The following is a 25,965-nucleotide window of genomic DNA, read 5'->3' on the forward strand; positions in this document are numbered from 1 at the left end:
TTCTTGTACCAAAAAACGCCATAATTTATCTTCTAAATTTGATACTGAATTACGTACAAAATTCTCAAAACAGTATCCTGTCATCCCTGAAAAAAAGGAAACAAAAAGGAAAATAAACTCAAGCTCAGCTTCACAAGTCACATGTGAAGATTAGAGAAGCAAAAGCAAAGATAATCAAGTTTGCATACCAGATTTATGACACATAAATACTTTGAGCCAAAGTCCAGATGCATTGCAAATACAAATAATACGTTTTGCGCTGCTGGAAATTGAAACCTGAGTTGTCAACAAGCCTAAAATAAACTGCCAACAGTTGAACAACAGCAAAGCATACGTCAGAAAACACTTATTTCAAGACACAAAGAGAGGGGGAAGCTATATGACATTCAAAAATACCTTTAAATAACTTACCACATCAACTTCCCTAAGTCAGCAATCTCCCAGACCCAGAGCTCAGTGTTTTCATTTATTAAAAAAGCAGAACCACACAGCTCTGATTTTGCTTTGTCTTCAATTAGGACAAATGCTGACCTTAGATCTTTAGAGATTTCCTAGAATAATTTTCATTTCAATAGGTGTTGTTATGGCCCTGCTTTAATTCTCCAAACCTAATCTGTACAGAGTCTAAACTCCACAACAGCACCAGATTGGCCATTATCACTCCTGCTTCCTAGCAAATCACCGACTTCCCTCTTCTAGCTCAGTTTGCTGCCCTGCCACTTCTTCAAATTACACTGTACCTTTTCAGTTGCTCGCTTTCTCTTTTTCTTCTTCTTTCGTTCTCAGTAGCCTCTCTCACTGCGGGGAGCCGAGAAGATACAAGAAGCCGAGGAAGGGAGCTCGCCTGAACGGTGCAGTTCCAAGGACAATCTCCTAATCAGGAAAAGGGGCCTGTCTGAAGGGTACCATTCCGAGGGCATGTTCCTAAACAAGGGGATGCCGGCCTGTAGGGCACAATTCCGAGGACAGGCCCCAGAAGACAATAAGGCTCGCCTGCTGACATAGGTGGAAAACTAAATTTCCCAGGAAATAATTCCCATTTTGTGTTGCTGCGTGGGGCTTGTCCCATGGATAACTTAGTCTTTTCTGTTATTCACCTGCTATTCAGTTTTCCTCAGTCTTTCCTGATTATTTACTGATTATTCTTATTTCCCATTCTTATCTTCCTGTGGTGATTTGTGATTTAACAAAGTTACAACAATAATATAGTAAGAATTTCATCCTGAAGGACTTTCCCCTATTTTAATCCAACTTAGTTAAAACATAGTGTTTATCTATTAACTAGTTATGTAGTAAACTTTAGAGTCAGGATTTTAATGAGGCCCATAGAAGTTAGCCATATATTATCCAAAAAACCTAGCTGTGAGTTTTGTCTTTGATTTTAAAAGCTTTTAAGTGATAGCTAGTTTAGTTAAGTTGGCTTATATTTACTTACACTGTCTCCCTGCCATAACGCTTTGAATAAGCACCAGTCTACAAACAAGGTTTGTGAATGCCAAATTCTTGTGTCTGTGAACTCTTCAGATTGTAAAGACTGGCTGGCCATGGGATGATTTGTACTGTCTCCTCCTTTCCACACGATGTATTGTACCTAATTGCCCCTAAATTGTACCCACTAAGTTTAGTTAAGACAGAGATCTTAAAACATGATGTATTGTACCTAACTGCCCCTAAATTGTAGCCACTAAGTTTAGTTAAAACAAAGATCTTAAAACACGATGCATAGCTGCTATACCATGTAATAGTTAACCAATGTACTTTTAACACTGTGATGTAATCTGCAGCAAAAAACTGTCTATATAATCAACCACTGTTGCCAATAAAATTTTGAGCAGTCCAGCGCCCTGAAAGAAGGGACAAAGAGGCTGTCTCCGTAATTGTACATTCGCCGATGCCGTGTCCCTCTCCGATCGGGATGTATACTCCCTGGCCGCCGGAGCTGGCCTCTGGCAACATCCCAGCCTCAACTAGTCTTTTTCCCCTGAACCATTAATACCAATCTATAAGAAAAAAGCTCTTTGCTAAAATAACCTTAAAGACACAGAATATGATGATGTTAAATTAAATAAGTATGACTGGAATGGAAACAGTCTCTAAGCCAAAAATTTAATTTTAAATCCACGTTTTGCCAAAAATTTAATTTTAAATCCAATTTGAACCTCAGAGAAAACATGACGTCTAGAGATTGCATTTAGGTCCTCATTTAGAAAATGGTAAGAGCAATAGTGCTGATGAATATGATAAAAATACATAAATAATTAACAGTAATTAACTCTATGCATTGGGTGTTACTATATGCCATTTCCACGTAGTATCACTTTGATTCCTCACACATATATAAATGCAGAACGGAATGATGATTATACTCAGTCTTCAGATAAGGAAACTCTTCATGCCCATCAACATATTTTAGTAAATGTTGGGGCTGAAATTCAAAACGAAGCAATCTAATTCTAGAGTGAGCTCATCGCTACTATTCTGTCTTTTTTATCTCCCTCACTGGGTTGTTATAAAAAAATAAAATAAAACATTGTATGTGAGGATACGTTGGAATCAGAAAATGCCTCTGTAGCTAATATTAGTATGTGCAGAAGACTGAAGAAATTGTAAGGGTTGTTCTCAAATTTCCTGTTTTTCTAATTTGCACTCTAAATGAAATTCGTTTTGTTGTTAGTTTTTACTCCTCATCTCATACGCACCCACAGAATATATTATTGTTTATAAAGATTTGGTTCTTCTCCCTGCAGGTGAAATATACGCCTCTGTCTTTTTGAATTCAGGAGTGCCCATGTGATTTGCTTTGGCAAGGAAATGCAAGCAGAAGTAATGTTTTACTTGGGGCTTCTCTGATTGTAAAACATGTATCAATATGATGTTTATGGGACAGATTGTAAAATGACTAATGAAAAGTATGCTTTTTGGTCAGAGAGGAACATGAGAAGTAAACTTGGCTACTGTAAGGCAATGAAACTTTTTAGCTCTTTTTCACTGCAGCATAACCTATTCTATCTCCACTGATACAACCAATAAGTTTCCTTACGCTCTCTGATTCACAAAGCAGTCTTTTATGACACTGTCTTTGTCTTACAATATAGGAGGTCAAGGGAACAATAAACCAGAAGATCAGAGGGCTAAGACGGAGAGATCCAATTGGAATAAACTAGTCCAATGGTTTCCAGACTTGAAGTAGAAAACAAAATTTCCAAAAAAGTGTAAAAACATTTTAATATAAAGTTATGGAATTTAGATTTATAAAAAAAAATCTATCACTATACATTGTCAGTGTCCCTTGTAATGATCACTTGAAACCACTTACCTAAAAATCTCATCTTAGGTTACTGATACAGAAAACAAGGCCTAAGAACAAGATAAGCCAGCATTTCCATCAGACCACTCTAAAATGCAACCAAACTGCCATGACATCAGCAACAGGGTGGTATGAATTGTTCTTTTCTTCCTCCCCCTTTGACTTACAACTAAATAGACATCTATAACCAAACAAAAGTCCTCTTCATTTTATACCAGATCCTCTAGGAGATTGCTACCCACTTGTGCATTCAAAACAGGTGGACAGGACCCCAGCAGGGGTTGCAGAACAACGGGAGTGGATGAGTCTGCCCTCTCCCACTTGCTCCAAATGGGAGAAGGGGAACCAGCAGAGCACACAACTGAGTGGACACACATACGAGATAAGGAAATTTGTGGAGGTGCAGGCAGCCTTGTGGGAGAAGCCAGCATGTCACTGGAGCAGGACACAGAGAAGTCTGGGGGCAGAGGAGGGAGGGAGGAATTTGCTAAGGCAACCTCCTTCCCCACCGTGGCAGCAGAGGTAGCTGCCTGTCTGTAACAAGAGGAGAGAACAAAAGTGGTGAGGGAAAGACTGCCCAGGTACACATGAGCTATATCTAGAAGGTCTCATTTCTCTCCAGCAGTATCTGGAGTTCTGAGGAGGGACCTCCTTGACTGGGGGGATGAGAAGGAAAAGAAAGTGGGCAGACAAGAGTATCAAAGGGCACTGAAGGAACATGTTCCCTGCTCTCTGCTTCAGGGCTCTGGGGTTCCCGACTCTAGGATCTCCCTACCAGGCTATGGTACCCCCCAAAAGTCTCCCTTGCTAAGCCCACTCCCTCCCTGGACTCTGAAGCAAGCTTTTTTTCACACGTGCCCAAGAACAACCCCAAGAACCAGTTTCTACAGACTCTCAAAAATCGAGATATAGCGCCACCTTTGGGAAAACAAAAGAATATTTTCTAATTGTCAGGCTTGAGATGCACCAGCAAAAATAAACAAATACTTATTGAAGAAAAGCATGTGCTATTTCAAATGCAAAAGCAGAGGCACATATTCCCAAACACTAAGAAAAACCAAAGAAATAGGGTATCACAAAAAGAAAATAATCCTCTAGCAACTGAATTCAAAGGTACAGAATATTGAGATCTGACAAAGAATTCAAAGTAGCTATTATTAGAAACGCAGGGAGACGCAGCTGGGATCCTGCGTTGCTGTGGCTCTGGCGTAGGCCGGTGGCTACAGCTCTGATTCAACCCCTAGCCTGGCAACCTCCATATGCCGTGGGAGCGGCCCAAGAAATAGCAACAACAACAACAAAAAAGACAAAAGACAAAAAAAAAAAAAAAAAAAAAATTTTTTAAAAAAAGGAAGGGGACAAGATGGCGGAGGAGTAGGAAGACACGCTCGCCCTCTCCCACAAACACAACAAAAAAAGCACATCTGCAGAATAAATGACTCGCACAGAACAGCAACCAATCGCTGGCAGAGGAACCTAAACTCCAATAACGGCAAGAAATTCGTGACATTATTGGGCAGAACAGGAGAAAAGAGGAGAGTGGGAGAAGGTGAATCCGAGTGGGACGGGGGCTCCCGAAAGGGAACTGCGGAGGAGAAAGGGATCCCGCACCCTGGAAAGTCACCTACCGGGCGAGGGATCGGACGAGCCGGGAGGGGGGGGCAGGTCTCCGGATGCAGAGAGGAGTGTGGCGGTGGGTTGGAGTGCGGGGGAGCCGATCGGGAACCCGGCGGACCGTCTGAACTGCGGGCGGAGTCACCGGAAGTTGGGACGCCTGGGTGGGGGCTGAACACCGAGACCTCGCCTCCAAAGATTAATCCCTGAGAAAGGGCCGGGGGACGCCTGGGAGGGGGGCTGGGCACCGAGACCTCGCCGCCGAAGGTTGGTCCCCGAGAGGGGGCCGGGGGACGCCTGGGTGGGGGCTGGGCACCGAGACCTCGGCTCCAGAGATTAGTCCCCGGGCTAGGGGGGCGGGGCAGAGCGGAAACTGCTTGGGAGGTCTAGAAACCAGTTGACGGGGCAGAGACTGCCTGGGAGACTAGAAAACAAAGCTGTCCCAGAGGAAGGGAGCAATACTCCAGGGGTGGGGAAGGGGAAAGCCACATCAGAGGGAACCTGGGAGAAGAGCCTGGTCTGCGCCCGTGCTGGGGAGGGGAGAGAAGAAGGGGTGGGTCCCCATAGAATACCCCCAAGCCACAGCAAGCTTACAGGCCCGCTAGCCAGCTGAAAACTCTGCTTCCCAGTGCATCCCCTCCCCCCACCCCCGCCACGCCCTACGCTCTCAGGGACCTGGGGCTGCCTGCCATCCAGGAGGGCTGGCCTCAACAAATGCCTGAAGCCTACCACCGCAGGGGCTGTCCCTACACAGGCCTGCTTGCCCTTTGGAGGGGCTACACTTCCGCAGAGCAGCACCAAACAGCACCAGCCCCCGAGAAAAGGCCTGCAGCCTAGAAAAGCTAGAACAAGCTTAGCCAGGCTGTGAATAGATCGGCCTAATTCTCGGACGGTTTTTCTGAGTCGGGTTGCCCCGGGGAGGAGCCTCTTCGGTTTCCAACGGCCCTGCTACCCGCCCAAGCCCCCAGGGAACGCTCTAGTGGACCAGCTGCATAGGACTGCCAGCTCCAGGCAGGACCCCCTGCAGCCCAGAAAAGCTGCAACAAGCTCAGCCAGACTGTGAAAAGATCCGCCTACATTCTCAGGCTGTCCTTCTGAGTTGGGCTGCCCTAGGGAAGAGCCTATCAGGTTCTCAGTGCCCCAGATAGCTGCTCCAGCCGCCAGGGGGTGATGCACCCCTAAAGAGCAGCTGCCCAACACCGCCAACCCCCTGCAAGAACCCCACAACCTAAAAACACCAGAGCAAGCTCTGCATGACCAAGTGAAATCTGCTACCATCGCAGTGTGGACCTCTCAGTCCTGTCTGCCCTCAGGAAGTCCTCCTTTGCTTCAAAGAAACACTGTTAGCCCCATCAACACTCCAGAAAAGCCACACTGCCTCAAAAAAGATTGACCAACAACGCCAGCCCTCAGGAAATATTCCACGGCAGTGACAAGGCAAACACTGCCCGATCACGGAGAGCACAACTCCCTCAGGAGAAAGAAAACAACAAGCAAGATGAAGAAGCTGAGAAACCACCCCCAGTCAAACCAACAGGAGAACTCACCTAAAACAGTCAACAATGAAACAGATCTCGGCAGTCTGACAGACCTGGAGTTCAAAAGAGAACTAGTGAAAATACTGAAGGAATTAAGAGAAGATATGAACAGTAATGCAGATACCCTCAGAAAGGAACTAGAAAATATAAGGAGGAGCCAAGAAAAACTAGAACATTCATTTGCAGAGATGCAAACTGAACTAGGGGCAGTAAAAACCAGAATGAATAATGCAGAAGAACGAATCAGTGATATGGAAGATAGAATAATGGAAATCACTCAATCTGGTCAACAGACAGAAAACCGAATCAAAAAACTGGAAAGCAATATAAGAGACCTGTGGGATAATATAAAGCGGGCCAATCTACGCATAATAGGAATTCCAGAAGGAGTAGAAAAAGATAAGGGAATGGAAAATATATTTGAAGAAATTATTGCTGGAAACTTCCCAAATCTAAAGGATACTGGATTCAAGATACAAGAAGCACAGAGGGCCCCAAACAAACTGAACCCAAACAGACCCACACCAAGACACATCATAATAAAAATGGCAAAAGTTAGTGATAAAGAGAGGATCCTCAAGGCAGCAAGAGAAAAACAGAATGTTACCTACAAGGGAACCCCCATAAGAGTATCAGCTGATTTCTCTACAGAAACACTACAGGCCAGGAGGGAATGGCAAGAGATATTTAAAGTGCTCAAAGGAAAAAATATGCAACCTAGAATACTCTATCCAGCAAGAATATCATTTAAAATAGAAGGGGAAATAAAAATTTTTCCCAACAAACAAAAACTTAAAGAATACAGCAACACAAAACCCAGGTTAAAGGAAATATTGAAAGGGCTTCTCTAAACCAAAAAGAAAGGAAGGAAAGGGAAGAAAAAAGAAAAGAAAAAAAAAAAGAAGAAGAAGAGGAAGAACTAGGACTGAGGAAACTGCAATCAGAGAGAAGTCACTCAAATAAGCCAGCATACAGATTTAATCATGAACATGCTTCAAACAAAATAAAATTAAAAAGAAAAAAATAAAAAAGAGTCATCAAAACCATAAAATGTGGGCAAGGGATGACAGGAGGTAAATAACCCTTTTTGTTTATATGTATGTCTCTCTTCTTAATTTTAATATAGTAATGAAGTGGTTGAACTTACAGGACCATCAGGCTAAAACACACATTTATGGGAAGGGGTTAGCATACTTAAAAAACAGGGCAATCACAAGCCAAAACCAAATATTGCATTTGCAAAAAATGAAAAAAAAAAACACTCAAGCAGATAATAACAGGAGACCATCCAACCAAAAAAAAAAAAAAAAAAAAATGGAGAACCATAGAATCAACTGGAACACGAGGTTCAAATGGCAATAAATAATCATCTATCAATTATCACCTTAAATGTCAATGGACTGAATGCCCCAATCAAAAGACACAGGGTGGCTGAGTGGATAAAAAGGCAAAAACCTTCAATATGCTGCCTACAAGAAACTCACCTTAGGACAAAAGATACATATAGATTGAAAGTGAAAGGGTGGGGAAAAATATTTCACGCCAATAGACATGACAGAAAAGCAGGAGTCGCAACGCTCATATCAGACAAAATAGACTTTAAAACAAAAGGCATAAAGACAGACAAAGAAGGACACTATTTAATGATTAAGGGATCCATCCAAGGAGAGGATGTTACTATTGTCAACATATATGCTCCAAATACAGGAGCACCCAGATACATACAACAAATATTAACAGACATAAAGGGAGATATTGATGAGAATACAATCATAGTAGGAGACCTAAATACCCCCCTCACATCAATGGACAGATCCTCTAGACAGAAAACCAATAAAGCAACAGAGATCCTAAAGGAAACAATAGAAAAGTTAGACTTCATTGATATCTTCAGGACACTACATCCAAAAAAAGCAGAATACACATTCTTCTCAAATGAACATGGAACATTCTCAAGAATCGACCACATATTGGGACACAAAGCGAATCTCAATAAATTTAGGAGCGTAGAAATTATCTCAAGTATCTTCTCTGACCACAATGCCATGAAATTAGAAATCAACCATGGGAAAAGCAAAGAGAAAAAACCTACTCCATGGAGACTAAACAACATGCTACTAAAAAACCAATGGGTCAATGAGGAAATCAAGAAGGAAATTAAAAACTACCTTGAAACAAATGATAATGAAGACACAACCTCTCAAAATCTATGGGATGCTGCGAAAGCAGTGCTCAGAGGGAAATTTATAGCAATCCAGGCCTTTCTCAAAAAAGAACAAAGATCCCAAATTGACAACTTAACCCTCCACCTAAACGAATTAGAAAAAGAAGAACAAAAAAGTCCTAAAGTCAGCAGAAGGAAGGAAATTATAAAGATCAAAGAAGAAATCAATAAAATAGAGACTCAAAAAACAATAGAGAAAATTAATAAAACCAAGAGCTGGTTCTTTGAAAAGGTGAACAAAATTGACAAACCCCTGGCCAGACTCACCTAAAAGAGGAGAGAAAGAACCCAAATAACCAAAATTATAAATGAAAAAGGAGAAATCACAACGGATACAGCAGAAATACAAAAAACCATAAGAGAATACTATGAACAACTGTATGGCAACAAGTTTGACAATCTGGAAGAAATGGACAATTTTCTAGAATCTTACAGCCTGCCAAAACTGAATCAAGCAGAAACAGACCAACTGAACAGACCGATCACTAGAAATGAAATTGAAGAGGTCATAAAATCACTCCCTACACATAAAAGTCCAGGACCAGATGGCTTCACAGGTGAATTTTATCAAACATATAAAGAGGAATTGGTGCCCATCCTCCTTAAACTCTTTCAAAAGGTTGAAGAAGAAGGAATACTCCCAAAGACATTCTATGAGGCCACCATCACCCTCATTCCAAAACCAGACAGAGGTACCACCAAAAAAGAAAACTATCGCCCAATATCATTGATGAATATAGATACAAAAATTCTCAACAAAATCTTAGCCAACCGAATCCAACAACATATCAAAAAAATTATACACCATGACCAGGTCGGGTTCATCCCAGGTTCACAAGGATGGTTCAACATATGCAAATCAATCAGCATCATACACCACATTAACAAAAAAAAGGTCAAAAATCATATGATCATCTCAATAGACGCAGAAAAAGCATTTGACAAAGTTCAACATCCATTCATGATCAAGACCCTCGCCAAAGTGGGTATAGAGGGAACATTCCTGAATATCATCAAAGCCATTTATGATACACCCACAGCAAATATAATCCTCAATGGGGAAAAACTGAAAGCCTTCTCACTCAAATCTGGAACAAGACAGGGATGCCCACTCTCACCACTGCTCTTCAACATAGTTTTGGAAGTCGTAGCCACAGCAATTAGACCAACAAAAGAAATAAAAGGCATCCATATAGGAAGAGAAGAGATCAAACTGTCACTGTATGCAGATGACATGATACTACACCTAGAAAACCCTAAGGACTCAACCCCAAAACTCCTTGAACTGATTAATAAATTCAGCAAAGTGGCAGGATATAAGATTAACATTCAGAAGTCAGTTGCATTTCTGTATACCAGCAATGAAACACTAGAAAAGGAATACAAAAAAAATGATACCTTTTAAAATTGTACCTCACAAAATCAAATACCTCGGAATACACCTGACCAAAGAGGTAAAGGACCTATATGCCGAGAACTATAAAACTTTAATCAAAGAAATCAAAAAAGATGTAAAGAAATGGAAAGATATTCCATGTTCCTGGATTGGAAAAATCAGTATTGTGAAAATGGCCATCCTACCCAAAGCAATCTACAGATTCAATGCAATCCCTATCAAATTACCTAGGACATTGTTCACAGAACTAGAACAAACAATCCAAACATTTATATGGAACCACAAAAGACCCAGAATCGCCAAAGCAATCCTGAGAAACAAAAACCAAGCAGGAGGCATAACTCTCCCAGACTTCAAGAAATACTACAAAGCCACAGTCATCAAAACAGTGTGGTACTGGTATCAAAACAGACAGACAGACCAATGGAACAGAATAGAGAATCTGGAAATAATCCCTGACACCTACGGTCAATTAATCTTTGACAAGGGAGGCAAGAACATAAAATGGGAAAAAGAAAGTCTGTTCAGCAAGCATTGATGGGAAACCTGGACAGCTGCATGCAAAGCAATGAAATTAGAACACACCCTCACACCACGCACAAAAATAAACTTCAAATGGCTGAAAGACTTAAACGTAAGACAAGACACCATCAAACTCCTAGAAGAAAACATAGGCAAAACACTCTCTGACATCAACATCATGAATATTTTCTCAGGTCAGTCTCCCAAAGCAGTAGAAATTAGAGCAAAAATAAACCCATGGGACCTCATCAAACTGAAAAGCTTTTGCACAGCAAAGGAAACCCAAAAGAAAATGAAAAGACAACTTACAGAATGGGAGAAAATTGTATCAAATGATGCAACTGACAAGGGCTTAATCTCTAGAATATACAAGCAACTTATACAACTCAACAGCAAAAAACCAATCAACCAATGGAAAAATGGGCAAAAGACCTGAATAGACTGTTCTCCAAGGAAGATATATAGATGGCCAATGAGCACATGAAAAAATGCTCAACATCGCTGATTATAAGAGAAATGCAAATCAAAACTACCATGAGATACCACCTCACACCAGTCAGAATGGCCATCATTAATAAGTCCACAAATAACAAGTGCTGGAGGGGCTGTGGAGAAAAGGGAACCCTCCTGCACTGCTGGTGGGAATGTAAACTGGTACAGCCACTATGGAGAACAGTCTGGAGATACCTTAGAAATCTATACATAGAACTTCCATATGACCCTGCAATCCCACTCTTGGGCATCTATCTGGACAAAGCTCTACTTAAAAGAGACACATGCACCCGCATATTCATTGCAGCCCTATTCACAATAGCCAGGACATGGAAACAAGCCAAATGTCCATCGACAGATGATTGGATTCGGAAGATTTGGTATATATACACAATGGAATACTACTCAGCCATAAAAAAGGATGACATCATGCCATTTGCAGCAACATGGATGGAACTAGAGACTCTCATACTGAGTGAAATGAGCCAGAAAGACAAAGACAAATACCATATGATATCACTTATAACTGGAATCTAATATCCAGCACAAATGAACATCTCCTCAGAAAAGAAGATCATGGACTTGGAGAAGAGACTTGTGGTTGCCTGATGGGAGGGGGAGGGAGTGGGAGGGATCGGGAGCTTGGGCTTATCAGACACAACCTAGAATAGATTTATAAGGAGATCCTGCTGAATAGAATCGAGAACTATGTCTAGATACTCATGTCGCAACAGAAGAAAGGGTGGGGGAAAAAACTGTAACTGCAATGTATACATCTAAGGATGACCTGACCCCCTTGCTGTACAGTGGGAAAATTAAAAAAAAAAAAAAAAAAGAAATGCAGGAAGTGACAAGAAAACTCAGAAAGGCCGGCCAATGAACTCAGGAATAAAATTAATGGCCATAAGAGATGCTCTACCAAAGAAAATGATTTTTCTTTTTTTTGTAGGAACCAAACAGAAATTCCGGAACTGAGGAAAACAGGGAATGAAATGAAGAACTCATTGGATATGAGGCTATGAGGTAGAAGAAAGACTAAGTGATTGCGGGGATAGGAATTCAGAAAGGATTCAGTTAGAAAAGGGTAGAAAACAGATATATTTTCTTAAATGAAAAAACCCTATGAACCTTAAGAATGTGAACAGAAAAGCAAATATAAGAGTAAATGTTATATTAGCTGGAGATGAGGAGGAAAAGGGGGCAAGGAATTTGTTTAAAAAATAATAGCTGAGGGAACTTTAAACCTGGGGAACAAATTGGACATACAAGTCCACCAAGCTTATAGAATTTCCTACTATCACAATGCAAAAAATAAGATCATTTCCAAGACACATTATAATGAAACCGTCACAAATTTAACGGCAAAGAAAGAAAACTAAAATTGTCCAAGGAAAAAAAGAAAGTTATCTACAAAGAAACTCTACTAGGTTATCAGTAGATTTCTCATCAAAAGCTTTACAGAACAGGAGAGCATGAAATGACATATTCAAAGTGATAAAAGCTTAAAAATTGCCAGCTGAGAATGCTTTATCCAGCTAAGTTATCCTTCATATATATGGGAGAAATAAAGGCTTTCCCATACAAACAAAACCTGAAGCAGTTCACCACCGTTAGACATGACTTGCAAGGGTGCCAAAAAAGTTCCTCAAGTAGAAAAGCAAAGAAGCTAATTAACAACATAAAAACATGGGAAAGGACACAATACCCTGGTAAAGGTTAAAAATAGACAATCGCAAATAGAAAATTGTTACTCTGTATTAGAGTGGTGTGTTAACCACTTAATGCTAGTATAAAGTTAAAGGAGGAACACATTAAACAAAATTTCAGCTATTACAATTTGGTGATGAATTCACAGCATAGCAATAGGAAAATTGTAACATCAAAAATATAAAAAGAATAAAAGAGTAAAACCACTATAGTTGCAAAAGAAAAGTCGTTATCATGGAAAAAAAAAGGACTATTTTATTCCTATGAGATGCTTTGTGTAGGCCTCATGGTAACCACAAGGCAAATATCTAGAACAGGATCAAAAACCATAAAAATGGGGTACTGAGACAATCGCTAGGGAAAAACCACTCATTTACAAAAATAGACAGAAAGAAACGGGGAAAAAATAAGATAAAAAATAAGAGGAAGGCAATAATTATGAGAGTGATAAGTCCTTATACAGCAACAATCACTCTAAATGTAAACAGATTGGATTCACCAATCAAGTGGCACAGAGTGAGTTTGGGGAAGGAAAAGGAGAAAAGAAAAAAAAAAAAAAACCCAAATATATGCTGCTGAGCAGAGACTTAGTTCAGGTCAAGAGGCATACGTATGCTCAAAGTGAAGGGACAGGAGATCGTCCAAGTGAGTGAAAACCAAAAAAAGCTGGGTTAGTCATACTTAGACAAAACAGACTTCGAGCCAAAAATGGCAGTAAGAGCCAAAGACGGTTAGTATATAATGGCCAAGGGGTTAATAGATCAAGAAGATATAAGCAATGGTAAACAGACAAACGCCCAAAAGCAGAGCTCTGAAATATAGTAAGCAAATACTAAAAGACCTGAAGCAAGAAACAGACCACAATACAATAGTACAGGATGTCAGTACACGACTGTCACCAATGGACAGTTCACACAGAAAACGCAACCAGAAAACACTGGATTGGACCACACTTTAGAACAAATGGATCTAAACAATAAAACAGTCCCCATCCAAGGAGCAGATTATACATTCTTCCCAAGTGTACATGGAACAGTTTCCAGCATATATGATGTGACAGGAAATTGTAGCAAATTTAAGAAGATTAACATCATACAACTATCGTTTTTGACCACAATGGTAAGGAACTAGAAATCAACAAGAGGAAAGCTGTAAACTCTATGACTACATGGAAACTAACTAATACAGTTCTGAACAACCAATGGGCTGAAGAAGAAATCAAAATGGAAATAAAAAATTAAATCAAAACAAATGAAAATGTATCCAAACTTATGCTATATGTCAAAAGTAGTTCTGGGAGGAAAGTCTTCAGTGATAAATACAGGAAGTAAGAAGCACAAAAAATTAAAACTAAAAAAATCAAAATTTACCTCTCAAGTAACTAGAAAAAAAGAACAAATTAAACCCAAAGTTAGCAGAAGAAAGGAAATACTAAATATCAGAGAGAAAATGAATGAAATAGAGACAAGAAAACTAAGAGCTGGTTCCTCCAAAAGATGCCTTCTTTCCTTCCTTCTTTCTTTTCTTTTTGTTCCCTTCCTTCCTTCCTTCCTTCCTTCCTTCTTTCTTTCTTTCTAAGGCTGCGTATGGGGCATATGGAAATTTCTGTGGCTGGAGGTCACATAGGAGCTGCAGCTGCTGGCCTACACCACAGCTTCACTGGATCTGACAGCAACACTGGATCTGAGCCGCATCTGAGACCTATACTGCAGCTTATGGCAATGCCACATCCTTGAGCCACTGAGGGAGGCCAGGTATCAAATCCGCATCCTCATGGACACGTATGTTGGGTTTTTAACCGGCTGAGCCACAACAAGAACTCCAAACCAATTTTTGAAGTGACACACCTTTAGTTAGACTAATAAGAAGGCTCAAATAAATAAACTTAGAACATAAAAGACATTAAAATTGCCACTGTAGAAACATATAAACTCATTAACAACGAATTGTGAACAATTACATGACAACAAATTAGACAGAAATACAAACATCTCTAGAAACACACAACCTATCAAGACCGAATCAGGAAGAAATAGAAAATCAGAAAAGACCAATAACAATGTAAGAGATTGAATCAGAAATCAAAATCTCCCAACACAGAAAACCCCCGAACCAGACAGTGTCAGAGGTAAATTCAACCAGGAAAAATAATACCAATCCCTTCTTAAGCGCCTCCAGAAAACTGGAGAAGGGACTACTTCCAGACTCATTCCATGAGGCCTGCTTTACTCTGGTAACAAATCCAGATAAGGGCACCCGAAGAGAAGAAAACTACAGACCAATATCCCTGGTGAATGCAGATATAAAAATTCCCCAAACAATATTAGCCAACTGAATTCAAGAGCACATTAAAATATTTATACATCATGATCAGATGGGATTTATCCCTGGTATGCAAGAATGGTTCAACACACAAATCAATAAATACAATACAGCCCATTAGTAAAACGAAAGATAAATATCATAGAAACAGAAAACGCATTTGGCAAAAGACATCTTTTAGTAATAATAACAATAACAATAATAACAATAATAACAATAAAACCCTTCACAGACTGGGCATAAGGAACACACCTCAACATGATAAAGGCCGTATTCGACAAACACAAAGCTAACATTATACTCAATGGAGAAAAATTGAAAGCTTTTCCTCTGAGATCAGAAACAAGACAAAAATGTCCACTCTTATGCTCTTATTCGATACAGTTCTAGAAGTACTAGATAAGGCAATTAGGTAAGACAAAGAAATAAAAGGCATTCAACTCCAAGAAGCAAAATTGTAACTATCTGCACATGATGTGAGTGTGTATGATGAAAATCCCCACGACTCAACCAAACGTCCTGTGGGTACCAGCCAACAGTTTCACAGAAGTTGCAAAATACAAAATAAACATACAGAAATCAGTTGTATTTCTATACACCAATGGTGGACCATCTAAAAAAGAAAGAAAATGACCCTGCTAAAAATAACACTAAAAACAAAATATTTAGGGATAAATTTTAACCAAGAAAAGTACAGCTCTGTGCAAGAAAAACTATAAGACTGCAGAAAGAAATTGAAGACGACACAAACAAATGGAAAGACATTCTTCTAGGAGTTTTATGGTGATACCTGAGAGGTTCTACCTTTCAGTTATTAAATCCATCAAATAAATTGTTTGAGTGCTGTAAAACAGGGGTCCAATTGCATTCTTTTTCACGTGGGTATCCAGATTTCTCAGCACAATTTGTTGAAGAGACTACCCTTTCCCCATTGACTAGTATTGAACTCCTTATCAAAGATAACCATAAATATAAGGGTTTATTTCTAGGCTCTTTCTTCTGTTCCATTGGTCTATGCATATATTTTTATGCCAATACCATACTATTTTGATTACTGTAGTTTTAAGATTTAGTTTGAAATAAGGAATTCTGATGAAACCAACTTTGGCTTTCTCAAGATTGATTTTCATATTCAAGGGGTGTGTGTGAGTGTGATTCTACATGAATTTTAAGAATACATTTTTATCTCTGTAAAAAATGCCACTGGGAATTTGACAATGACTGCATTAAATGTGTAGATGACTTTGGGTGGCATGGACATTTTACACTATTGACTCTTCTACTCCAAGAATATAGGATATTATACTGCTTCTTTGTGTCTTCTTCAACTTCTCCCATCAATGTCCTCAGCTCCTTGGTTAAATTTATTCCGAAATACTGTTTTATTTTGATGCTGTGCAAATGGAATTTCTTTCTTAGTGTCTCTGATAGTTTCTTGTTAGTGTATGGAAACAAATTTATTTTTTCAGGTTCGTCTTTTATCCTGTAACTTTACTGATTGTTATGCCTTCTTGCCGATTTTTGGTGGCATCCCTAAAAGCTTCCATATATAAGAGCATGTCATTTGAATGCAGGAAAAAAAAATTCTTCATCTCTGACCTTGATGCCTTTTTATGTCTTTGTCTTGCTTAACTGTTATGGCTAGAGCCTCCGATATTATGCTGAATAGAAATGAGGAAAATGGACATTCCTGTGTTTTCCTGAGTTTAGAGGAAAAACTTCCAGCTTTTCATCTTTGAGTAGGATGTTATCTGTGGGCTTGACATACATGACTTCTATAATGTTGAGGTATATTCCTTCTACACTTCATTTCCTGAGCGTTTCTCCCAAGAAGAGATGTGGAACGTTGTCAAATATAGGCATACCTCACTCCTTGTTTTGTTGTGCTCTTTATAACCTGAAGGTCTGGGCAACTTTGAATTGAGCAAGTCTATAGGGCATCACCGTTCCAATGGTATGTGCTCACTTGGTCTCTCTGCTACATTTAGGCAATTCTTGCAATACTTCAAAAATTTCCCAAACTTTAGGGCAGTCTGTGATCACTGATCTTTGACGCCACTACTGGAAAAAGATTATGACTCACTGAGAGCTTCTTTTCCCAATAAGGTCTTTTTAGTAACATATGCACATTTGAAAGCTATAATGCCATTGCATGCTTAACAGACTACAGTGCATTGTAAATTTAACCTTTAGAGGCACTAGAACACTGAAAAAAAAAACACACACACACAACATGTAACTTGCTTTATTGATGTCTACACATTATTGCGGTGAACTGGAACTAAATCAGCAATATCTCTGAGATATGCTTGTACTTTTTATGCTTCAATGAGATTACTTTTATGACCTGAGATATCAGAGTAATCAGAAATTAATTAAACTGGGGAAGAATTGAAGAGAGAATGGGGAGGAAGATCTCTATTGCTAGGCCTTCCTTTACAAATAAGTTTCCCCTCAAAAAAAAATTATATATATACACACATATTTCCTTTTCTTCTCTTTCATTATCTCAATTTATTCTACAAAGAATTTTTGACTTCATAAATAATATGTGCCAGATCCTGCCTGAGACAAAGGATTCAAAAAAGAGCAGTAGACAGACTCCGACTGTATCATGGTGAGCACTAAAGAGGCAAGTATTGAAGGTCATGGCAATAACAGGGAGACTTGACCTAATCCTAAGTGTCCTTGTCATCGTGGACTTTGAACTAAGATTGAATGATGAATAGGAGTTAATTAAGAAAAGAACCTTCAAAGTTAGAAGAAGCAGAATTTCCTAGAGTTGAACTTGAGGAGATAAAGGAAACTTGGGCAGCTTGAGTAAATAAAAGTTAGTATGTATAGGGAAAGAGAGGGAAAAAAAAGTAAGAATGGAGTTAAAAAAAAAGTAAGAAAATGGTAGGTGATAGGACAAACAGATTGATGTATAGGCAGAAAAGTGGAGATTTCCTAAGTTTTGGTTTCTATTCTCTTATTCAAACATGAAAAACTAAACTGAGAGTGATAAGACCTAGACGACCGTCTTCATAAATTCCACATTTAAAAGTCCAGGTGAAGGAGAATTAACAGTGAGAGTATCATGAGGAAAAAAAAAAAGTGAAGTATACACACCCATATTAGGGGGTTAAGAGGCGGGACAAAGAGCCATGCAATAGCATTAGGTTATAGCCATTAGAAAGGGAAAGTAAAGGAGAAAATAATGTAAAGTAGATGAGTCCTGTGAGCTCCATAAAATTAAGAATTACGGATTGCATTATTTTAGTGTCTTTTATTGTTTTACCTAATAAACCATGAAAGGGCCTATATATTGTGAAAAACACCCAGACCTTATACCTTTCTATGGGACTCATCATAAAAGCTGCTACCCCTACCCAAGGGTTAGAAACACCTTACGGAAGAAATACAGGCACACATGAGAGAGACACAGCTTGGCAGATTGTGTTCATGGCCAAAAAAATACTTGTCAGCATGCTTCTCTGAGTTTGTGGAAACTTTTTTGACAAAGAGGTCAATGTGAGTCTTCTGCCACCTGACAAACTGTTGTTTGCGATCATCTTATAATCATATATGTCATTTTCATGCTTTTCTGAGCTTTCCAAGTTTATTGCTGATGATAGCTTTTACCAAAAACTAATGAATTGTAGGAAGTTATATGTCGCATACATAAAGAAAGGAAACAAACACTTCTTATTGCTCTTGGAAGATGTATTTAATTCAAATTTTACAATTTGGATTCAGCATGAATTGCAATAAATGGATCTTCAGCAGAGTTACTAATAGAAAACTGAGCTGTGCCATCACTGGAAACATAGACTTTAATTCCTGTACAACTGTTACCAACTTTATCTCCAGAGATAACATCACAGTATGTGCCACCAGGAAGACCAGTTTGCAAAGTTGAAGATAATTGCCTGTAAAATAAAAGCTAAGATGTAACTTGAGTTCAACACAATTAAAAGCAGGAACACGGGCCATCTCTGAAACAAGCAGCTTAACTCTGAGCCGTAGAACTCTAAGAAGTCGGGGTCTCCGTGCAAAGAAAACACAACACAAGGACTTCTCCAGTGGGTGTAAATCTTTTTCTCAGGGCCAAAACTATTCTTAGAGAAAACACAGCAATTTCCCAGTCAGTAGGGAACATTATTTTGTAAAAATTTAAGGTCGAAGAGTATCATTGCAAATTGGACTGGATCGCCTCGCTTAGAGAAAAGTGCTTCTCGTGGTAAACGCAGGTATCTTAAATGTGTCCTCATCTGAGCACAAGAAAATACCGATTACTTCCAAGAATTTAAATTTGATTATTTCCTCAAAAATTTATTCTTTTCAAGAGGAGATAAAAAGTCGCTTGCATTTCTATGAAGAAGAATATGGTTTTCAAAGGTAGAGCCTCTCATAAATCGATTTTGCTCTTCTCATCTACAAACGATAGAAATTAAAGAACCAGCCGTGGATTCTTTGATCAAGAAAGAGATGAATTTGATTTAGTTTTCATCAGTAAAATACAGTTTGGGTTACAACGAGCTAAGCATGAGTGGCGGCAGACCCTGGACTGCTTGCAAAGAGGACTTCTGGTATGTGAGGAATCAACTGCTTGCAAAGGATTCTGGTATGTGAGGGAATCAATACACCTGAAGCAGAGAATGCAGGGAACACAAATGAAAAGTCAGTAAGGAGAAGTCTCAGAACTAAAACTCAAAAGATCTCCTGAGGTCGATCTTTGAATATAACATACATATTCTTTTTACATGTACTTTAAAAAACATTATTTGTCACAGAGAGATAGGACAGTGAAAACAGAACTAGACAAACTCAAAAGCACTAGAGACCAGAATAGGCGAAAAAGAGAGAGAGAGAGAGAAAAGTGTTTTGGTCCTGAGGCAGAATTTATCTTGGTTTCAACAAAGGCTGTAAGTCATTCTTCCAGGGATTTCGCAACTTTTCCATTAACTACTTTGTGTATTTTGTGTGAAGTGTGTATATGTAAGCATATACACGGGCATCCTATCCATCTGCATATGATACACAAAAGTGCACGGAAAGTAATTGCTCAGAACAGAAAGCCCTTAGGAGAGGGCTTATGGGGAGCAGATCAAAAGAATAAAGCTATCTTTTTCTTTGGGCCCTTTTCTCATCACTATGTTTTCTTAATCCACTGACTAGAGGATGTTTCAGGTGAAAAATCTGAAAAAATCAGATTTTTTCACCTATGAAAAAATTAGGTGAGCAGAAAGAAAACAGCAATAAACCAAGAACATATAAAAGCATAAGCATTATTTCAAATGGGTATCAACTTACCAATCATCATTGTTAAAGACAATGAATCCTCTGTTTCCTCTTCCAAAAGCTACCTGGTTGCTTCCGTTATCCCACCAGTTTGCAAAAGGTTGGCCGTCCACCACGTTACGGAACCAAACCATGTTCCTAAGAGAAAATGCATGGGAAACGTTGAGGAGTAATTCCATGGCTTCAGATAAAGTCTTCAGAAGGTTTATTATTAGAGGATACCTCTAAACAAGTAGTCTTACCTTATCTGACGCCATCGATGCTCACAGACCCAGTCATTGCCACAGGTAGTATCTGCATTAATAGTAACTTCCTTAATGACCCCGTTATTATTTGGTGGCCCAATCCAATCATTAACATCCTTGATTGGCAAAAAGAAATCATTTTAAAAGACGGCATGTTTAACACAGCCTGTTCCCCAAACTCAATCTGTTCTATTGGGGTCTTCATGGTGTCTTCATTTAGAATCCAACTCCTTCATTATTTTTACTTTTCTCCTTCCAAACTTCACCTTCTCTGGGCCCATATTTCAAACAAGGGTATGATTGGTTTTGGTTTTTTTTAACTCTCTCGTTTGCTTTCCAAGGAATTGCAATGATTTCTTAACATCACTTGTAGATAATGTAATTTCGTGGAAACGGCAAGGACTTTTGCGTCAGAAACAGCAGGTTCTATGACAACTGGCCAAGAAAACTTAGATAATATTCATCATTTCTCTGCCTGATTTTGCTCTTCTTAAAATGAAGCTTTTGCTTTGTTGCTATAACATTGAAATAATTTATGTAAAAATGCTTCCAAAAATCTGCTAAATAAATATTACTTTCTTTCATTCCTCCTTGTTGAGTAAGTGCACTAATAAAACACCACAATAATCTTTACACACCTGACCAAACTTTTAATATTGTGCATTTCTTTTTGAAATGCAGTTCTCTTTTTTCTTCAGTTTTTTAACGGCCACACCCACTGCATGTGGAACTTCCTAGCCAGGGATCAAACCTGAGCCACCGCAGTGACAATGCTGGATCTTTAACTTCTCAGGCATAGGGAACTCCAATACTGTATTCTTCCGACTGGTACTTTTAATCATTAAATAAACAACAGACTATGCCTAGGAAGGTTATCAGAGTGTGTCTTAAAATCATGCCGTATCATAAACAGTGGACAAATCAAACGTTTCTAGCATGCAGAAGTCCTAAAAAGTCTTGGAAATGTTATGGGAAGAGGGAGAACGGACTTATGCCATGACTCCTGCCATCAGAAATAGGGCCAGTTACTGAAAATTATAGGAAATAGGCTCAGGAGAAGGGGACATCTTCCAAATAGTAAAGCTCGCTAAAAACAAAACGAGGTCCTCCACAAAGGAATGAGCTTCCTAACTTGGAAGGGATCTAGGAGAAAGTAGATAAATACCTATCTTGGGTGCAATGAAGACGATTTTCTAATTCAGGTGTGAAGTTGCTACTTGAAGCTGCATGTGAAATCCTCCGATTAAAGAGGAAGTTTACCTCTAACTTTCCAAATACTTCAACACTCTATGTCTCAGTTCCTTTTTAAAATTACTGCTCAGATTCATGTCTTTGCCACATTGTCAAAACTTCTCTGCTCTTTCTCCTTCCTAGAACAGACTGCAAACAGCTCTTCTTTAAGACACGCACTTTCCTTCTTCTTCTGTTTTCCCTACTGAACCTCCGTTCGACTAGGCAAATTCTCTGCACGCCAGTACAAAACATTTTAGAAACGGATTTAACAAATATTTGTTATCCTCCCTGTGCTGTGGGCAGGTACTTTTTAAAGGGGTTGGCAAGTGTGGCTTTTTCATCCTCATATCAGTGCTATGAAGTAGGTCTTTATGAGAAGCATACTTATCTTACTCGCTGTATCCTTATTTTCAAGTGGGTTATTTGGGGGCAGGAAGTAGGCTCACCATATCTGGAAATAGCTGGCCCACTCTGGGTCAATAGAGACCAGTCGCTTTTATTTTTTAATATCCACCGTATTGCTAAAAGAGCCCTGCAACAGGCTGGCCTTCCCTAAATATTTGACAAAATACGTAGTGTATGTCACGGCATCATGTGCAAGTAAAACCTCTTCTCCTTGAGAAAAAGATATTTTTTGGACAACACCAAAACTTACTTGTCCATTCACAAAATTTCTTGCCCAACGGTAGCTTGACATCACTCGTGTGAATCCGTAAGGGTGGGCGAGCATAAATCCAACTGCCACTTTGTACAGTCTAAAAGGCACAGAATACCATCATCACAGAAGAAAACAATATTTTAATGTCATTCAAAGGGAGCTTCAAAATCGGGGAACTGTGTTTCCTACCTAGCGTCCCAGAATGTAAGAATAGATGCTCCCCCTGCTCCATGCCCTCGCTGGTTGTCATGGTTATCAACAAAGACAAGGGCTCTATCAGAGGGCATGAAACCCCAGCCTTCTCCCCAGTTCCTACAAACCAAACAAAGAACGTTAAATTCAAATAAATGCATTCGTTCATAACAGTTGTAGAGTAACCTAATATGTCTTTCCTTCAGTAGAGGACCCTCCAATGAAATTCTCTAATGAAATGATTATTGTGTAGGGCCTTTGAAACATAAATTACATAGATATATAATCCTCAGACACATTCCATGTATGCTTATATTTAGGAATACTTCAATTACATTCATGTTACAGGTAGAAGATGTGTGTTACAAAAATTAGTTTCCAATAGTTTGGGTATATGATGATGGAGGTGGATTTCCAAAGGGTGAACGAACATTGATATCACACTCTACAGAATGACAAGTGGGGATGAAAGAAGGCTTACATACTGTATTCGTAGAAGATAAAGAGTTTATATTTGAAATTAATTTCTTAGTATATTTGAATTCTACAGCAGGACCACATTATAGCTACTAAATCTTCTGAATAAGAACCTAGCACTAACAGATTATATACCAATATTGGTCAAGGCTAGTAGAGTCCTCTAATACACAGATGCAAATCTCTATGTTTTGGCTTTCTAGACATACTTCCTTGTGACTGACATTCTAAATAAGAAATAATCAATTGCAGTCTGGGGAATTATACCACAGTATTAGTCAATGAATCCGTGAAAGACATCTGCCTTGAGAAGGTAACCCGTGTTGGGGTATGGCACAAATATGTGTGAAGTAAATCAAAGTATAATTCACATTTCACTTACTTCAAGTAAGACATCTTCTCTCCACTCCACTTGCGCACAACGGTGCCCAGTTTTGCACCGTATTTAAATTCTGTCACGCGGCCATTTCCAAAGTACTCACTGCTTTGAATTGCCTCACCACCCAAATCAATCACCTAGTAGAAATGGAGACGAAACTCTCATGTTAAGGAAGAACTTTAACAAGGTAAACTAACACTACCCAGACAATACCTTTATACTGTCTGTGTTGCACCAAATGCCCCTAACGGTTTTCCTTATAGCAAGATTCCTGTTTCTTTGCTACACCTATGCTAAGAAAGTACAAGTGATGGGACAAAAGGACCTGTAGTCCTGTGAAATTACTGGCCTCATGTAGTCTCACATGTCAATGGTAAGAGTAGCTCACACGTATAGCAGCACTTAATATCTGCATGACGATATTTCTACGTGGTTGATAAATATTAACTCTTTAATCCTTCAAAGACATTACCATGACCCCTTTCGATTAATTTTGGAAAAAAAAAAAAATTGCTACCCAGAGAAGTTAGTTAGCCTAAACCAACACAGCTGAGAGTGCTAGAGCCAAGAGTGAGTCACACAGACTAGCTCAGGACAACAACTGCATTACCACCCGTCATCTCAAATGCTCTCTGGGCAGCTGATAAATGCCACAAGCTGTCTGCAGGCTAAGGAGATTCTCCGCGTTTGTATCAAACACCTCTTGTCATACAGCTAGATGTGCTACCTCTGACTCGAAGGGGGTTAAAGAACACCCTGCTGTGTAAATGCTGTAGCCACTAATCTACACAGAAATGGTACTTTCAGTGAAACCCGCTACTGCTTTTCTAACGAATTACATTACAGGGTTTCCCATGCACGTATACACATTGAGGTACCTCCTGGAATATGAAAGGTCGACTTCCGGCAGGGAACCAGTTGGTGTTTAGGTTGTGAAGTTTATCCAAAACTGCTTTTATGTCTCCAGGCCACATGTGCTTAGAAGCATCAATTCGGAACCCTGCTACACCAATGTCAATGAGTTTGTTTAGATAATCAGCAATCATGGAGCGCACATAATCTTTTTCCAGTGCAAGATCAAGAAGACCAACCAGTTGACAATCTCTGACCTATTGAGGCAAAAATGGAGTGACTCATACAGAAAACATCATCTTTCCCTGAGCATTCACCTGACTATGCATTCATTTACTCATTAACAGACATTCCTTTACTGCATTCTAGGCCTTGGTCTCTGAGGAGACTGCCATCCTCATATGCGCATGCCTGGAACATATTTTCTAGCATGAAAATGGAGAAGGTAGGAAGTAAAGAGGATGAGCTTTTTCACTGGGAGAAATTTAATTTGGAAAACACTATTTTAAGCATTGCCCTGAAATTCCTTTTATTTCACTGTGTTTCTTTTCATGGCCCCATCTCTAGCCTTTGGAAGTGCCCAGGCCAGGAGTCCAATCAGAGCTGCAGCTGTGACTGATACCACAGCCTGGGGCGATGCCAGACCCTTACCCCACGAAGCAAGGCCAGGGATCATACCCACATCCTCATGGACACTCTGTCTGGTTACTAACATGCTAAGCCACAGAGGAACTCCAGGTTCTCATTTTAACAGTCAGACTTGGAACCCTGTTTTCCTAAGGAATCTGGACTAATAGCTTTTAAATGGAGAGCAATAAGCTACTCTCTGAGAAGCACAGGTAGTTCTTGCTTTTTTAATTTTTTTACTTACTTGATAAGGATCATTATAGCTCTCGATTCCTCCACTTGCAGTTTTACATTTACCATCGTTAAAATCCCAAGCAGAGTATGGGACTGCTGGAAACTCCCTGTTTCCAGGGTTGCAATAACTTCCACAAGTGGTGCCCGTTCCTGCAGCTGCACCACTTCCACACATATGATTAATGACAGCATCCACATAAATACGCACCTGAAAGTCAAAGGTTCCATTTCAGGTTACCTTCTAAAGAGGCAGAAATTAGAAGACTCCTGATCAAGGTGTACCGCATGTTAGCAACACTCTAAGATACCTCTTCCTTATCTTATACCTTAGCTTCCCAGAAGAGCAAAGGTCAAGTGTGAGAGGAAATCACTGGGAAGGCCCACAGGCGTTCTAGCCATTTGGCCAACTACCTGCGTGTGGGATACACTGAGAGAACCCCAAACTACCATAACCACGAAAAAAAGCACAGCCTTTTTATGGTGGTCAGTAAGAATCAGCTGAGGCCGGAGCGATTATTGACTTTTGACATGTCCATAGGTCGTCCTTAGAAATAAGCAGCCAGTCTCTACCACCTGTGTAGGGTCAGAAGAAGGAAGAGTAGATATTCTCGCTCATTACACTCCTCCTCAAAGAGAAAATAATTATGGCATTATTTACCATCA

At 39.5% G+C, this 25,965-nt stretch overlaps 2 protein-coding genes across 11 annotated transcripts in view; both read right to left on the minus strand.

The window, feature by feature from the left end:
* AMY2 (amylase, alpha 2B (pancreatic)) overlaps nt 1-22,557 on the minus strand; it is a 37,714-nt gene extending 15,157 nt beyond the window's left edge. Inside the window, exon 1 of one of the 6 annotated variants that reach the window (XM_021088711.1) lies at nt 22,539-22,557. The gene's annotated coding sequence lies outside the window, so the exon portion shown is untranslated. Of the gene's footprint in view, nt 1-411; nt 675-740; nt 918-6,468; nt 6,545-22,538 lie in introns of those variants that run through there. The other 5 variants (XM_021088710.1, XM_005663621.3, XM_021088708.1 and 2 more) reach the window with 5 other exon arrangements.
* The window catches only part of LOC100521789 (pancreatic alpha-amylase), a 49,435-nt gene continuing 42,282 nt past the window's right edge, over nt 18,813-25,965 (minus strand). For all 5 annotated transcript variants that reach the window (XM_021090124.1, XM_005663625.3, XM_021090122.1 and 2 more), the window contains 8 exons: nt 25,313-25,510; nt 24,468-24,698; nt 23,593-23,726; nt 22,731-22,853; nt 22,539-22,638; nt 20,648-20,766; nt 20,418-20,543; nt 18,813-19,033 (listed from right to left, as the gene is read on the minus strand). In XM_021090124.1, the coding sequence (XP_020945783.1) occupies nt 18,844-19,033; nt 20,418-20,543; nt 20,648-20,766; nt 22,539-22,638; nt 22,731-22,853; nt 23,593-23,726; nt 24,468-24,698; nt 25,313-25,510 (1,221 nt within the window). In that variant the 3' untranslated portion in view covers nt 18,813-18,843. The remainder of the gene's footprint in view (nt 19,034-20,417; nt 20,544-20,647; nt 20,767-22,538; nt 22,639-22,730; nt 22,854-23,592; nt 23,727-24,467; nt 24,699-25,312; nt 25,511-25,965) is intronic.

Source organism: Sus scrofa, chromosome 4 (genome assembly GCF_000003025.6).
Source record: "Sus scrofa isolate TJ Tabasco breed Duroc chromosome 4, Sscrofa11.1, whole genome shotgun sequence".
NCBI lineage: Eukaryota > Metazoa > Chordata > Mammalia > Artiodactyla > Suidae > Sus > Sus scrofa.